At 56.9% G+C, this 15606-nt stretch overlaps 4 protein-coding genes across 4 annotated transcripts; 3 read left to right on the forward strand and 1 right to left on the reverse strand.

Annotated features, from left to right (window-relative positions):
* Positions 1-644: 644 nt before the first annotated feature.
* On the reverse strand, positions 645-2075 carry SLS55_006424 (uncharacterized protein; the record flags this gene model as incomplete). The annotated part of the gene is made up of 4 exons (XM_066777853.1): positions 645-1285; positions 1404-1739; positions 1853-1886; positions 1959-2075. 4 exons carry the CDS (start codon positions 2073-2075, stop codon positions 645-647), a joined length of 1128 nt encoding a protein of 375 aa, XP_066631948.1.
* A 1114-nt stretch (positions 2076-3189) lies between these two features.
* On the forward strand, positions 3190-4397 carry SLS55_006425 (uncharacterized protein; the record flags this gene model as incomplete). The annotated part of the gene is made up of 3 exons (XM_066777854.1): positions 3190-3264; positions 3329-3816; positions 3869-4397. 3 exons carry the CDS (start codon positions 3190-3192, stop codon positions 4395-4397), a joined length of 1092 nt encoding a protein of 363 aa, XP_066631949.1.
* A 5929-nt stretch (positions 4398-10326) lies between these two features.
* On the forward strand, positions 10327-12212 carry dcl2_1 (Dicer-like protein 2; the record flags this gene model as incomplete). The annotated part of the gene is made up of 2 exons (XM_066777855.1): positions 10327-10422; positions 10653-12212. 2 exons carry the CDS (start codon positions 10327-10329, stop codon positions 12210-12212), a joined length of 1656 nt encoding a protein of 551 aa, XP_066631950.1.
* Positions 12213-12614: 402 nt separating this feature from the next.
* Positions 12615-15165, forward strand: dcl2_2 (Dicer-like protein 2; the record flags this gene model as incomplete). Its single annotated transcript, XM_066777856.1, has 2 exons — positions 12615-12620; positions 12703-15165. The coding sequence occupies 2 exons, from the start codon at positions 12615-12617 to the stop codon at positions 15163-15165; spliced, it is 2469 nt and encodes an 822-aa protein (XP_066631951.1).
* Between the last annotated feature and the right edge of the window lie 441 nt (positions 15166-15606).

Consider the following 15606-nt stretch of genomic DNA (forward strand, 5'->3'; position numbering starts at 1 on the left):
TCTCTCTTCCTCTCTCTTTCTCTCTTCCCCCCTTTTCTTTTTCACTTCTCTCCTCTTCTACCACTCTCTTTTGGATGATGATGATTGACGGCCTTTCCTAATTTTTTCGGCTCTGAGCGCTTGCGAGTCAAGCATATCGCATGGGATTTACACTCCTCTCCCTCCCCCTCTCTCTCTCCATATCTGCATCTGGCATAACGGGGCAGTTGCGGCGTCATTCATTTTGTTTGCTTCTCCGTCTTTCTTTTCTCTCATGTCAAGCGCTGGACGCCAACACACGTCTCTTTTGTTGATCTCGCTCTCCGTACACGAACACCACTTTCTTTACTTCCCGTAGCTTTCTGAATTCGACAATAATTGAAGCTTCGGATGCAATCCCGAAGGGCAATATCCTCCGTGCATCTGAGGTGGCACATGCGGCCCCCCTGACTGGACAGTGACAAAGCAACACCACATTGCAACTCAACCTGCATATATATATGCGCAAGGGGGTTGGGGGAGGCATGGAGGGTAATAATGACGATACAATTTTGTAAAATCATACAATGGATGGTAGAATCGAAAAAAGAGTCACTCGGTCGCTCGCTCTCGCTTTCACTCACACCCCCTTACACCCCGACGACCACCGGGGTTCACTTTACCTACTACTCCACATCCAGATGATTCGCCCTCACCAGCACCTTGACCTGATTGTCCTTGTCCTCGATCAGCGTCTTGAAGCCCTCGGCCTCGACTTCGTCCAGCCCGATACGCTTCGTGATCATCTCCGCGGGCGCGAGCCGGCCGTCGGCGATGGCATCCAGCACGTCTTGGAAGTCGCCCGCCTGGTACGTCGCGACGCCCATGTAGGAGCGCTCGCGGAAGCAGAAGTCGTTGGGGAAGATGGTGCAGCGGCGCTCCCAGATGGCGATGTTGACGACGGTGCCGCGCGCGCGCACAGCCTGCACGGCGACGTCGAGGCCGGTCTGCGCGCCGGCGCAGTCGTAGACGACGTGCACGCCGCCGCCGTCGGGCGACAGGGCGCGGCAGCGCGCGGGCACGTCACCGTCGTCGCCCGCGGAGGAGGGGTCCAGCACGTGGTGGGCGCCGAAGCGCCGCGCGAACTCCTTGCGCCGGGGCGACACTTCGGAGACGATGATCTGGGCGGCGCCGCGCGCGCGCAGGGCTTGGATCACGGCGAGCCCGATGGGCCCGCCGCCGAGGACGAGGACGGACGAGGTCGTGGCGGGGTCGAAGGGCGAGATGTTGACGGCGTGCCAGCCGACGGCTAGGGGTTCGACGAGGGCTGTGTGTCGGGTGTATGTGTGGCGCTTGTTAGAGTCATCATCTCCCTTTCCTGTGGCTTGGGAAAGGGCTGGCTGGGCTGGGCTATCGCGGCTTGGAAGTGATGAAAGTGGACGCACCGCCAATCTCCAGCGACACGTTCTCGGGCAGCTTGTACAAGCATGATTGTGGGGTGACGATGTGCTCGGCGAGGCCGCCGCCCCAGCCACTGAGGCCGATGAAGCCATTCTTGTAGCAGCAGTTGATCAGCCCTTCCTTGCAGGCGCCGCAGTCGCCGTCGTAGATGATGGGCTGCACGCACACGCGGTCCCCCGCTGCGAAGTCGGTCACGCCCTCGCCGACCTCCTCGACGACGGCGCTGAACTCGTGGCCGAAGGTGAGCGGGACGGTTTCGCCGGTGATTGGATGGGGAGTGGTGGGGCAGATGCTTGCACCTCCCATGTACTCGTGCAGATCTGTCGGCGACGATGTCAGCCACAGGGAAGAAGAAGAAGAAGAAGAAGGAGCATGGGAATGTTGAAACGAGTCGGGGAATGTGAGGGTTGCACAACACACGAGGCAATCGTACCACTGCCGCAGATGCCGACCCACGCAGGCTTCAGCTATGGTTGAGTGTGAGCGCTCAGCCCCGCGGCGGAATGCGAATAAAGGCAATGCAGAGCCCTTTTGCTCACCTTGACCTGACCCCTGCCCACTTGCGGCTCTGGAATGTCGTCCAGCCTCAGGTCGCGCTGGCCGTGGAAGCGCACCGCCTTCATGGTTTTGGCGTCGGCGGTCGAGGTCGAGCCCATTTTTGCAGTCAGTTTCTTGATTGCGTCGAGCATGGCGAATGAGCACACACACACACAGACACCGAGCGCCATCCCCTTTTATACCGCTCGCATCCTCATAGTAAGCTGTTTGCCGGAAGGATGGTTCTGGGATAGCTGCCATCGCGGGGGCGGGATGCCCAAAGGGAAGGGAGGGGGCGGGTGGATCACCCCGCATTCCGTCGGCTTGCCGGTTTGGGGTGCGAGTCTGGGGAAGACAGGGGAGCGCGAGCCCGCGCTGCCGCGACCCGCCATGACGCGCGGTCACGTTGAATGTACTGATAATGCCAGCACGCGTCACGGCAAAGTTACTTCTCCGGCGCCATTTCATTGACGCCACAGTGCCTGCCAGATACGATAGACGATGGCCTGGGCCGATGGCGGCGCGGCGGCGGCGGAAAGTGTGCCGAACGCGGGGCATCTTGCAGCGCGATGCGGGTCCAATGCGGCACAGCTTGTGCGCGTCATCGCAATCCCCATCGGCACCCGTTCAGAAAACCAGATGGATCCATTTCGAGCTTCCAACGGACCGATGCCGGCGAGTTATTACATACACGGGCGAGACCGTCTGACTGCTGCTGCCGCTGCGCGTTTTGCGGCCAGGCTGGGTGAGCAGCGCGCGGGGGGCCGTCTCACCGTCCGGAGGGGCAGTCGCGTGGGGTATGTGCCTCCTCATTGGTGGTAAATCTCATCCACTCTTTTCTGAACTCGCAACACCTGCCAGAGCTCAACCAGCACAGCAAAGTCGCGACACGGCGACGCTGCACTGAGGCTCTGGGAGCAGCAGGAGGTAGCATTTGTGGGTCGGCACTGGCGAGACGGCTCGTTGCCGGCTGCCGCAGGCGATTTCCAGCCGCCACCCGATCGATGATGCATATCTGGATACAAGCGGATTTTCTAAGATAGCGATTGGGACGGTGCCGTTCCCGCACGCATCGGCTCAATTGGCGCGTGTCAGTGACGCCTGTCGCGTCCGGCAATATTAAAGCCCCTCCCCCTCCATTTCACCCGGACCACCAATTCTTTTTCTCTCCTCCCCGACCTCCACTCCTCTCCTACCCAACCCCCCGTCCACTGCCACCTGCCAGCCGCCATCATGCCGTACCCCGAGACCGCTGAGGGCTTCTGTGTCACCGACATCAAGAAGTGGAGTAACTTCACCAAGCAAGAGGTCCGTCGCGCGCGCTACCTGCCCCGCGCCGCCCCACCAATCTGACAGCCCCTCGTTACCGCAGTTCAAACTCAAGCCGTTCGGCGACCGCGACGTTGACGTTGCCATTGACGCGTGCGGTGTGTGCGCCAGCGACGTGCACACCATCAGCGGCGGCTGGGGCGCAGACATCCCGCTCCCGCTGTGCGTCGGCCACGAGATCGTCGGCAAGGTCGTCAAGGTCGGCAAGGACGTGACCACCTGCAAGGTCGGCGACCGTGTCGGCGTCGGCGCCCAGATCTCTGCCGACCTGACGTGCGGCAACTGCAAGGCCGACCAGGAGAACTACTGCCCCAACTCGGTCGACACCTATGGCGCCCCCTACCCCGACGGCACCATCTCCATGGGCGGCTACTCGTCGCACGTCCGCGCCCACGAATACTTCACATTCAAGATCCCTGACGGCCTCGAGACGAGCTTGGCCGCCCCCATGCTTTGCGCCGGTCTGACCGTCTTCAGCCCTCTGAAGCGGTTAGGCGCCGGCCCTGGTAAGAAGATCGGTATCGTTGGAATGTAAGTACTCGAGAGACCAAGCCAGTAGCAGTAACACTAACCAGCTGTACAGTGGTGGCCTCGGTCACTTCGGCATCCTCTTCGCAAAGGCGCTGGGCGCCGAGGTCTACGCCATCTCGCACAGCCCGAGCAAGAAGGAGGACGCGCTGAAGCTGGGAGCCACGGACTTCATCGCGACCAAGGAGAAGAACTGGGCGGAGCCGTGGAAGTTCGCGTTCGACTTCATCATCAACACGGCCGACGCGACGGACAAGTTCAACCTGCCCGACTACTTCAGCACGCTCAAGGTCAACGGCAGCTTCCACATGGTCGGCTTCCCCGACAACCCGCTGCCGCAGATCCAGGCCCAGGCCTTCGCCCCCAACGGCTGCTCCATGGGCGCCTCGCACATCGGCAACCGCCCCGAGATGATCGAGATGCTCGAGCTCGCCGCCAAGCAGGGCATCAAGAGCTGGGTCGAGACCATCGACATCTCCGAGGAGGGCTGCAAGCAGGCCGTCGAGCGCGTCTACAAGGGCGACAACGTCCGCTACCGCTTCACCCTCGTCGGCTACGACAAGGTCTTTGGCGAGCGCGCATAGATATGCTTCACCCCCTCAAATCATGACTTGAGCCTGGTTTGCTCATGAGTGACGAAGTTGATGACAAGTTGCGTGGGTTATTGTTGGTGCTCCCGCCTTGGTATAAGGGTATATCCGCGGCGTGTTGTGCCGCATCGAGATAGAAAAGCAATGTAATATTGAGTCCCATATTGTATGCACCTTACTGATTGTGACATGACTGGTATACTCGAGAGCATAGTCATTATACGGTGGAAGAAAAGTGATCTGGCGTATACAAAGCGTTGGAAACTCCAAAATCCTGGGCCTGGCTCCCATGTATGCTTCCCATGGTGGCACCCGCACTCATTGGCGCACAAGGTTCCCATCGCGGTCCCAGATATAGCCATAAAGCTCCTGAAAATCTTCCGCGAATGGAAAGTTCAGAGGAGAAGGAACACGCGTCGATGTATGCAGGAGCTGTGAACTGGGCACGGCAGCGTCCAAGCCGGGCATGCTTTCGAAATTGAAAGACCCATCGCCATTGTCCATCTGCGCGGTATGGTCCCATCGCGCAATTTCGGGAGAGTCGTTCGGCTGTGCGGGTGCTTCGGGATGTTGAGGCAACGTCAGAAACTGCATGTGGGCGTCGTTGGAGAGAGGCTCCGCGTGTGGATCCCGTGGTTGGCCGGACGCGTTATACACACGAGTAGTGCCGTAACCGGAATCACTGTTTTCCACAGGCGTAGTCGTCGGTCGAAACAGACGTTCTGCGGCTGTAGTATTGCCGACAGTGGGAGGAACTGCAGGGGGTACAAAGAACATGCTTCCGGATTCATTGGTGCTCGACTCTGTCGTATTCGTTTGCGGTGCGGATCCTGACTCTGGTGGTGAAGCGGTGGTGTTGAAGTCGCCTCTCCCATAGTTATGTTCCTCTTGGATTGCCCGTATGATTTCCGGAACACTGCTGAGTATTGTCTCTGCTATATGCTCTGCCGGGTTCTCATCATCGAGTCTCCTCGCGATATGTTGTTGCACCAGGTGAGGTAGCGTGTGGCGTTGAAAATGCTCGTACTGGGAAAATTCATCCCGGGTCCGGCTCTGGGAATGCATGGCGTCTTCACTGTCTGCAAAGACAAGTTAGCGAACTTCCGCATATGGACGCGATCCAGACGCTTGTGCGGCTTACACGGCGATGGTATGTTCCCAGAGGCATCTAGCGCGTCTCCAAACAATATTGTCCATACAACTCTCCACTTTGCTTCTTCTGATGTTGTTTTAGCTGACATTCTCTTAAGCTCTCTCAACGTTGATTGACCAAAGTAGATCAACGGCTGGGGTCGAGGCCCGTTGCACGTGCTTGACCCAGTCTCCGGCTGGAGATGTTTCGTCAAATCGGCAGAGTCCTTGAAGCGCCTGAAGCAACGCCCACAGTGTATCACCAACGATAGAGCGTGTTGTCGATAAAGGTGCTCCCTGGGCAAGTTAGTCATGTGATACAATTGGATGAGGTTTTGGCACCTACTTGACTCTGTGCACGTCTTGGAAAGGATGAACACAAGATGTAGTCAGATCATCATTCCGTGAAAGCCTTTTCCGATAAGGGCAAGCGAATTTTCTTTTACCGCCAGTACATCCAGGCAGAGAAACTTCATACCGTGGGCGTTTGGAACCTCCCTCTTCATCTTCATCATGCTTGCGTTTCCTCCCTTTGGAAGGTGGGCCGTATCGACCGTGCTGCCCCGGGGATGATGACTCTGAAACAAATGATGTTCCGTTCGACTGTGACTCACCCTCAACAGAGTCTGATGTCGCCGATGAGAAGTCCGTGAGGAAGCTCTCTTCGCTGGAGCAATCTGATTGTTCGGAGTCCAAGCCCAACATGACCATGGCTTCTGCCATAACGATGCGGCTGATCCGTTGTTTTCTTGAATTCAAAACACGCCGCAGGATGGTTTCTGCTTGGTTATTCTGGCATATTCCTGCATCACACAGCCCCGAAACGTTGATAGTCGAAGTGGTACACGAAGTTTTCTCTTCGAAGATTCCCGCAAGATTGAAAGATATTGAAGGGAACTTCCGCAAAAGGGAGATTTCAGAAAGTCCCAGAATGGTGGGAGAGCCAACGCAAGTGAGTTCTGCGGATGATCGAAGTGGTACTGCGGCGGGCGTGGATCGGTTTGATCTCCGTGGGCCATCGAAGATTGAGTATCTCGGCGGAGACAGTTCAGGATAGCGGTTCAGAGCTTTGCACAAAAGCTTCGTGGCATTTGTGAGATTCGCCATGAGATGGCTCACAACCTGCTTGCCGTAGGACGTGTGCCCTTTCCTCCGCTTACCCGTAAATTCGAATTTGGTGATCCAAAGCTTCCCTGTCATTCGGTCCTCATCTACAAAATAGCAGACTAGGATCTCCTCATTGCTCAAAAGATTGATGGCCCTAAGTGCTCCATAACGGTATGCTCCTATCTGGACCTCAGTGATGACTTTTCGAGGCCGAAAGCCAAGGCCTTGCTCGGCACCATGTCTCTCTTTGGTGTTGATCACCCCGCGTTGAATGAGAGCGCGATCAGTCGTTCGAAGGAACTTCGTCTTCCGGAGGTCCAGGTAACGTGGTTGGAGCTCTGACCCGGCCGTTGATGGAAGGATGAAATTTATGGCACTCGCTACCCATTCCAGGGCCATCCTGAAATTGAGTATGGACGCCATAGGGTGATACAGAGGTATGAAAGTTTGTACAAAATCCAGAATGCTGAGTATTCCAGTTTTTCCTGGGAAATGCAGTAGTGTGTGAACGGCCATGAGTCACAGCGGTAGAAAGCTTGTGGTGCATCCGCTCACAGGACATTTGGAAGCGTCGCTGTTCGAGTGCGACAACACCAAGTGGGTGCGGAGCTTCTCAGAAGTAGGAAAAGTCCGGCTGTATGACCTGCATTTGATTGCAGGGCAGTTCAGTGTGCCTTCTTTCTTGTGAGCGGTCTGGGCACTGCTGAGAAAATCGACGATCGACGCAGATGGAGTTGCACAGAGTCGGAACAGCGCCAATCTTGAGAAAGATCAGCCATTATGAAGGTAGTCGTATAGAAAGGTCTCTAGAACAAATACCTCGTACGTAGTCGTTCATTGCTGTGTCGCCGAGCTCGTTTCCTTGATGATGCAGCGGAAGCCACATCCCCAATTTTGCAGTACTCGTTGTGAATGTCCGCGTGGTCTCCTTTGCTCGAATCCTCCGATTTGTAAATCCTCAAAGGTCTCTTTCTCGTCTCGACCTGTGTATGTTCTCTGAGACCAAAGTCAGCACCGTGAACAATACGTGAAGGGGTCGGCTGACTTCTCCAAGTAACCCTCGTCCATTATACGCTCATGCTCGACAAGGATCGGCGCGGATGTCGCCTTGGTTGGTCGGTTTCTGGAGGAAAATGCTATCCTTTCGTTTTCTACGAAAAAGCGTTTCCCAACCGCGGGCTCGTTAAGGCAAAAATAAGAAGCAGGTGAACGAGCCTACCTTATGACTGTCAAAGACGCATAGGAAGCTGGCTACCCAAGCGCGCACCTGCGCACGTCGACTTTGCCACTCCACAAGCGCAACTGCGCAGGCTGTTGCCTAGCCCTTGTGGATGATTGAGCCAATGAGAGCCCTTAGAGACTGTAGTGGGCGAGGCACATCAGGCTGTGCACGTCGCATAATCCCTTGCACTAAAGTCTGGGGGCCAAAAGTGTCATGTCCAATGAACGCCACATTGGCCAGCCACAAGAAGCTCAGCTTCATGCACGGTATCACCCAGATCTTGGACTCGACTACCCACATAGGAGTCTAGCATCATCGGCGGGGCTCAGAAGGGTCAATTGTCTGCGACCTGCTGTGGTATGTAGAAGAACAGTGGTTAGCATGAGTTATACCAGTTACGGGATCTGAGCTTACCATGCTGCTGCAATGCGTTGCGTTAGGGAATCTTGAAAGACAGCATAGAGAAGCCCATCAAACACGAAATCAATATATCAATGTGTCAAACGAAGACTCCTCGATCTTATAAAAATGAACATGAATTACAAACTTGAATAACTCCCGACTTTTGGTGGCATTCCAGGCAGCATCATCCGGGTATCCTATCTCCACTACACAGCCCCTCCTCATTCTTCTTTCCCTCTTTATCCTCGTCGTCGCTGCAAAACCGAGCCTCCATCCTCGCCCCCATAAGCCGCAAATCCTCCTCATGCATGACGCGCTCGACGAACATGCGCTCGAGGCGCTCACCAGCGGCCAGGGCCGCCCGGCCCACCAGGACCGCCACCCGGACCACCATGGTGACCAAAGCCACCACCGCCGGGCCCACCGCCGTGCTCACCACCCATATAGCCTCCAGGACCGCCGCCCCCGGGCCCGCCGCCGAATCCGCCGTGTTGTCCTCCGAAACCACCAGGCGGTCCTCCTCCACCGTGGTGCCCGCCGCCGCCGTGGTTGCCACCGAAACCACCGAAGCCGCCGCCACCGCCCTGGTGATGCCCACCTCCTGGGGGGCCTCCGAATCCGCCCGGCGGCCCTCCGGCGCCGCCGCTTCCACCGAAGTTCGGCTGGTTGTGGTGCCCGCTGCCCGCTCCCATGCCGAGCAGGCCTCCAGGCTGACCGCCGAAGCCGCCGCCGCCGCCTCCCTGGTGATGCCCATGAGGGCCGGGGCCACCACCGCCGCCTCCACCTGGTCCCCCCACATGTTGAGGTGCGCCACCCCATCCGCCGCCTTGGTGCGCATATCCGCTAGGCGCTCCGCCATGGCCGCCCGGCTGCGGCGACGATGACGGACCGTACCCGCCTCCGCCGTATCCGCCTCCGCCGCCGTAGCCGTACTGCTGTTGTTGCTGATGCTGGTTTCCGCCGAGCTTGCCGCCGCCCATGAGCTTCTGCTCGACTTTGTGCTCGAGCTTCTCCAGGAAACTCTCTTTCTTGTGCGGGGGCTTGTTGTGGCCGCCTCCGCCGAGGAAGGAGAGGCCGCGGTCGCCGTCGCCGTCCATGGTGATGGTGATTGTGGTGTCGTTTGCTTGTTTGGTCGTGGGGGAAGCGGGGGTGGCGACGACAAGGGTGAGGCTGACTTCTGGGATGCAGTAGCAGTTGAGGATTGAGTAGTTGAGGATCGCAGGGTCTCGGGAGACGAGTTGGGGTCGTTGTGCTCAAAGGAACGGGTGGGAGGAACGCTTATAAGAGGCCGCGTAGGGCGAGGAGGCAATGGAGGAGGCTTGGTAGGCAGTGATTGTGGGATGACGTCCATTGCCGAGGCGCAGGGCGGGACCAGGCTGTTTGTGTGATAGCGGGGGTTGCGAAATCGCGGGCGAGTCACGACAAGTACATGGGAGGGTTTGCAGTGTAGGTAAAGTGGCAGGACATGACGTTGGCCGCGTGGCTCGGGGGAGGTGCGCACGTTAAGTTGTGGCGCATTCGGGAAGGCGGCAGGGATGGGCGTCGTCATCCTCAGGCACTAAGCCGCCAAGCCGGAAACGCGGTCCATGGCGTGAAACTCTGTGCGCTGCACGACTGGTGGCGTGCCGAGTTGCGGGCTGGCCCTTTGATTGCTGTGAGCCAGTGGTGAGGGCCGAGATGCGGTCGTGGTCGTCGGGATGAAGAGCGACGCGTTGTGGCTGTGTGGCTGTGCACATCTCCTGGCACGGGACGCGCGGGGCCCCTCATCAGCGCAGGGTCTTTTGCGTGCCTAGACTGATCCTCCCGCAGGCGTCGCGTAAAGGCCCCATATGGGTGTTGCTGTGCCTGCGTCGGATGGAGGATGCATGGCGCAGCTGCGGTTTGCTGCTGCTGGGCGTCGGCTGCAGCTTCTGCGCCTGCAGATTCTGGCCGGCTGTCTCGCCAACGCAAACGTCTGACGCTGCAAACACCGGCCGCCATCGCCTCCATGCCTTGACTGCCCCGCCGCAACAGCTGCCCCCAAATTCTCTCGCTGCGCCCGGTCCAGGTCGCTTCAGCACCATGGATTCTCCGGCCCCAGATCCTGCCATCTTCCGCCTGCGGTCCTATCAGGCTGAGATGGTGGAGGAGAGCCTGAAGCAAAATATCATTGTTGCTGTGCGTCGCTGCCAGAATTCAAACGCCTCCTGATTGCAACTAATCCTGACTTCAGATGGACACTGGCAGTGGAAAGACCCATATGTATGACCATTCGATGCCTCCACCAGCGCCTTCACTGACCACCACAGCGCAATATCGCGTACCGCAGCCGAGCTCGAAAGCTGTGACCCAGACCAGGTTGACTGCCCTTCTTGACATGTCCTTCCGTTTTTCTGACTTTTCTGCAGCTGGTGTGGTTTATTGCGCCCACTGTCACCCTCTGCCATCAGCAGTTTTGTCTGTTCGAAAAGCTTCTTCCCGCCTACCAGATCCGCTTTCTTAGCGGCAATGATAACGTCGACCACTGGAGTGACCAGAATATTTGGGATGCCGTGCTCAGAAACGTCCGTGTTGTCGTATCGACGCCGGCTGTACTGCTGGATACTCTGACCCATGGCTTCGTGAAAATCTCGCGAATCGCGCTCCTGATCTTCGATGAGGCCCACATGTGTCGAGGCAACCATCCTGCCAGCGCTATCATGCAGAGGTTCTATCATCCACTGCTTGCCGATGGTTCTGATGGCAGTCTGCCCAGGATCCTCGGCTTGACTGCAAGCCCGGTGGTCAGTGCAAACGCCGACGGACTGGAGATCATTGAACGAAGCCTGAACGCAATTGCCAAAACTCCCAAGGTCAACCGAACAGAGCTCCTGCGCTTCACACACAGACCCGAGCTTGTGCAATTAAAGTATTGTGGCCGGTCCTTGGACCCTTCTGCTGGGCCCCCGATTCTTGCTTCCTTGGCGGATGCTTATTATGGGTACAACATCTTGGAAGATCCATATATCATCGGCCTGCGCCAAAAAGCATCTGATGCTACAAATGAGACCAAAGAACGGGTACTGAAGGAGCTCGAGAAACTCATCAACAACAGAAAAACCTATGTCCACGAGCAGCTGAAGAAGCTTTACTCACGAGCGCTCGGCATCTACAATGAACTCGGTAGTCCTCCAACAGAGTTCTACATCCGGAGTTGCATTGTGAAGTTCAATGCCTTCTTGGCCAACTCGAGCCACCTACTCTTTGACTGGTCGGCAGATGAAGGGAAGCTTCTTCACGACACGCTTGCGATGGTAGGGGCATCCGAGTCTACAAGCCAACATGCGTGCATGCAAGACAACCTGTCACCAAAGATGAACACTCTTGTCGATCTTCTACTTTCCGAATGGAATGAAGACTTCACCGGCATCATTTTCGTCGAGCAACGCGCTACCGTTGCTGCCATGGACCATGTGCTTTCAAACCATCCTCAGCTTCGGCATCTCTTCAACGTCGGCACTTTCGTTGGCACTTCCATGACTGTGCACAGGAAATCCCACCTTGGCATCGGCGACCTGGTAGAAATAAAGCACCAGAAGCAGACCCTTGAAGACTTCCGTGCTCGCAAGAAAAACCTCATCGTTGCAACAAGCGTGCTGGAAGAGGGCATTGATGTATCCAACTGTCACATTGTCATCTGCTTCGAGCCTCCGAAGAACCTCAAGTCTTTCATCCAGCGCCGCGGCCGTGCAAGGAAACAGGACTCCAAATTTGTCATCATGTTTCCCGAGGATTCTACCTTTGTGAAGTCGCCAGATGTCTGGCTGAGCTTGGAGGAGCAAATGAAGGAGGCGTATTTGAATGACTTACGGGTTGTCGAAGCGGCGGAACAACGCGAACAGCTTGAGGAAGAGGGGGACCACTTCTACTGTTGCGAAACAACCGGGTACGTTCCAAATCCTCAACAGCGTTATTCTATTAACATTTAGCAGGGCAGTCCTCACGCTCGAAAACTCAATGCAGCATCTGTACCATTTCTGCGCCATCCTCGGCGGCGGCCAACATGTGGATTTTCGGCCTCGGTTCTCTTTCACCGCAGTCGAGAATGATCTCACGACTGCCTCCGTCACCTTGCCCAATTCAGTGAGCTCCAAGATTCGGCAGCATCAAGGGACAGGATCATGGTTGACTGAAAGGGCTGCGAGAAAAGATGCAGCCTTCCATGCCTACGTCTCTTTACACAAAGCGGGCTTGATCAACGACAACCTATTACCTTTGCTCAACGACACGGAAAGCGGGCCAGACTTTGGTGTTATCGATGAGAGGCCAGCAATGATCGAAGCTCAGACCCGTCTTGATCCATGGGTCCCACAGGCTCAGCTTGTGAACTCATGGACGTCCTCAGACCCGTGGTACAAAACGAGAATATCAATATCCATTGAAGCGCAAACGATCAGTCTCGTCCTCCTCTTCCCCCAGCCAATGCTTCAAGTACCCGACTTCCTGCTTCACTGGAATGAGAAGATCCGTTATAAATTCAGCAGCGAACCGATGGACGCCATAATACTCAACGAAAACGAAATCACTTCACTTCGCCATTCCACGAGAAACCTTCTTTGCGCCATCTTCGGGCATTATTTGACTGAAGAAAGATATGACTTCCCTTTTCTGATCGCTCCATACGAGGTTCCCGGCGAGATTGAAAGCCATCTACGAAGTTTCAACAATGACAGCAGACCTGCACTCGAAGTCTATGCGGCACAGCAGGCGGGCCAAAACCCGACGATAGGCCTTTTGCGCCAGACCGGCGTTCACGGTCACTTCTTAATGTTCCGCGGCTTTCAAAGTAGTGATATCAGCATGACAGATGACAAAAATCTCCAGCAAGAAGATGAGCCAACTATCAACGTCATCTTCTCAGTATTCCCGAAAAGGCGCGACTTTCTGCATTATCTCCGAGATTCTTCACAACATGGCATGTACACGAAAGAGCATATGCTACCAGCAAAAGACCTCCTTATGGACAGACTACCGGTTTCCTATGCCATATTCACAGCTTTCTTACCGTCAATCTTGCACCGCTACGAGCTTTTCATGATTGTCAAAGAGCTTTGCAGCACTGCAGTTCACTCTGTGGGCTTCGTCGACCACGAACTGGTTCTTCGTGCTATCACTGCATCGTCTACGAACGAAAATGATTATCAGAGATTGGAATTCCTGGGCGACTGCATCTTGAAATTCAGCACTTCGGTTCAGCTCATGGCAGACTTCCTTGACTGGCCCGAAAGCTATCTTACCCCACGCAAAGATCGGATTGTCTCCAATGGTGCCCTTGCAAAAGCGTCTCGCCGCACCGGCCTCGATAGGTTCATAATCATCAAAGCCTTCACCGGCTCCAAATGGCGACCTCGCTACGTGGGCGAAATCCTGGCCAAATCACCAGAAGCATCTTCAGACACTCGCACGCTATCCACCAAGACCCTTGCTGACGTTGTGGAATCCCTCATCGGCGCCGCTTACGTCGAGGGCGGCATGCAAAAAGCGCATCTCTGCACATCAACACTCCTCCCCAGCCTGCAATGGCGATCGCTGCACCACTCGCGCAAGATCCTGCAAGACCACGCCATGGAAGAGTACGCCTCGGCTCCGCCGCTGCACCTCGAGCGCGTCGAGGAGATCATTGGCTATACCTTCAGGAACAAGCACCTCCTCCTCGAAGCCCTGACCCACCCGTCCTTCTCCTCGTACCGCGAAGCCGCCTCGTCGTCCTACCAGCGCCTCGAGTACCTCGGCGACGCCGTGCTCGACTACATCCTCTCCCGGCGGCTGTACGCGCACCGCAAACCGCCGCCGCCGCCATCAACAATAACAGCCGCCAACGCCAACGGCCTGCACACCGGCATCCCGCCCCGCGGCCACGCCGCCGACGAGATCCCGCACGGCACCATGCACTCGATCCGCGCCGCCCTCGTCAACGCGCCCTTCCTCGCCTTCCTCTGCATGGAAGCCGCAATCCTCGAGCCGGGCCCCGTCGACGTCGTCGCCGCTTTTCCCACTACAGCAACAGCAACGCCGACGCCGCAACCGCAACCGCAAACGATCCCCTCCTCCTCCCCCCGCAAGAAGCCGCTGTGGCACTTTATGCGCCACTCGTCGCCCACCCTGCTCGCCTCGGCCGCGGCGGCGGCCGCCCGCCACGAAAGGCAGAAGGACGCCATCTGGCGCGCGCTGCTGCGGCGCGGCGAGCGGCGGTACCCGTGGCGGCTGTTTGCGCGCGTGGGCGCGGAGAAGTTCTTCTCGGACGTGGTGGAGGCGGTGTTGGGGGCGGTTTTTGTGGATTCGACTTCATCTTCTTCTTCTTCTGATAAGGGGGAGGGCGAGGGCGAGGGGGTCGAGGGGAATCATGGCGAGATTGCGGCCTGCGAGGGCTTCTTGAGGAAGATTGGGTTGTTGGACGTGTTCGAGAGGGTCGTGAGGGACGGGGTCGAGTGCGTGCATCCGAAGACGCTGTTGGGGCGGTTGGCGGGCCGGGAGAAGGTCGTCTGGGAGTGGGTGGGGGATGGCGATGGCGATGGCGACGGTGACGGTGACGGTGACGGTAAGGAGGGGGGAAACGAGGAGGAGGGTGAGGCTCGGAAGATGGTCAGGTGTAGAGTCGGTTTGGGGGAGAAGTGGGTTGGCGAGTGGGTCGAGGGCGAGACCAGGCTGGAGGCTGAGACGGAGGCAGCGGATCGGGCGGTGACGACTTTGTTGGCGGAGGGGTGGAGCTGGAAGAGGATGGAGAGGTGGGATGGTCTCAGGGGAGAGGACGTGGATGGAGATGAGGCTGAGAATGGAGGAGTGGAGGGTGAGAACGAGAGCGAAGATGGAGAGGGAGCGGATCAAGCCGCTGCCGGCGCTGTTGCTGAGTTTGAGGACGATGTGGTGATGGGTGACGCATAGGTGAGGCTGGATGGAAAGTTTTCTTGAATCCGCAGTTCGTTGGTGCCAAATAGATGAGAATTATGTAGCTGACTTTCCGCGAACTGTTGAGTTGGCTTCCACGATTTTGGCTTTCTACACGACTAATATCAAGACTCTGAACTAGAGACCCCGAAAAGAAAATCACTCTCATATTCCCCACTGAGCGGTTGCCCTACCCGTGGAAAATCTATCTCAGAGCAGCCGAACGAATTTCATACACCACTTGATTGAAATTCTTTTGCTTGAATTCGGACTTTTTTACTTTCTTCATGGGTTCGACGTTGCCTTCGGGGACTGTCGGCAAGCTCTATCGCCGTCCGCTTTCAATGCGTACTGCCGTAGCAAATGTCTGGCGCTTCATTTCTCCTGGTCCTACGCAGCAAGACAGATACAGTGAGAGAGAGCCTCGTGGCGGACAGG

Source organism: Diplodia seriata (assembly GCF_021436955.1).
Source record: "Diplodia seriata strain FDS-637 chromosome Unknown scaffold_6, whole genome shotgun sequence".
Classification (NCBI taxonomy): Eukaryota; Fungi; Ascomycota; class Dothideomycetes; order Botryosphaeriales; family Botryosphaeriaceae; genus Diplodia; species Diplodia seriata.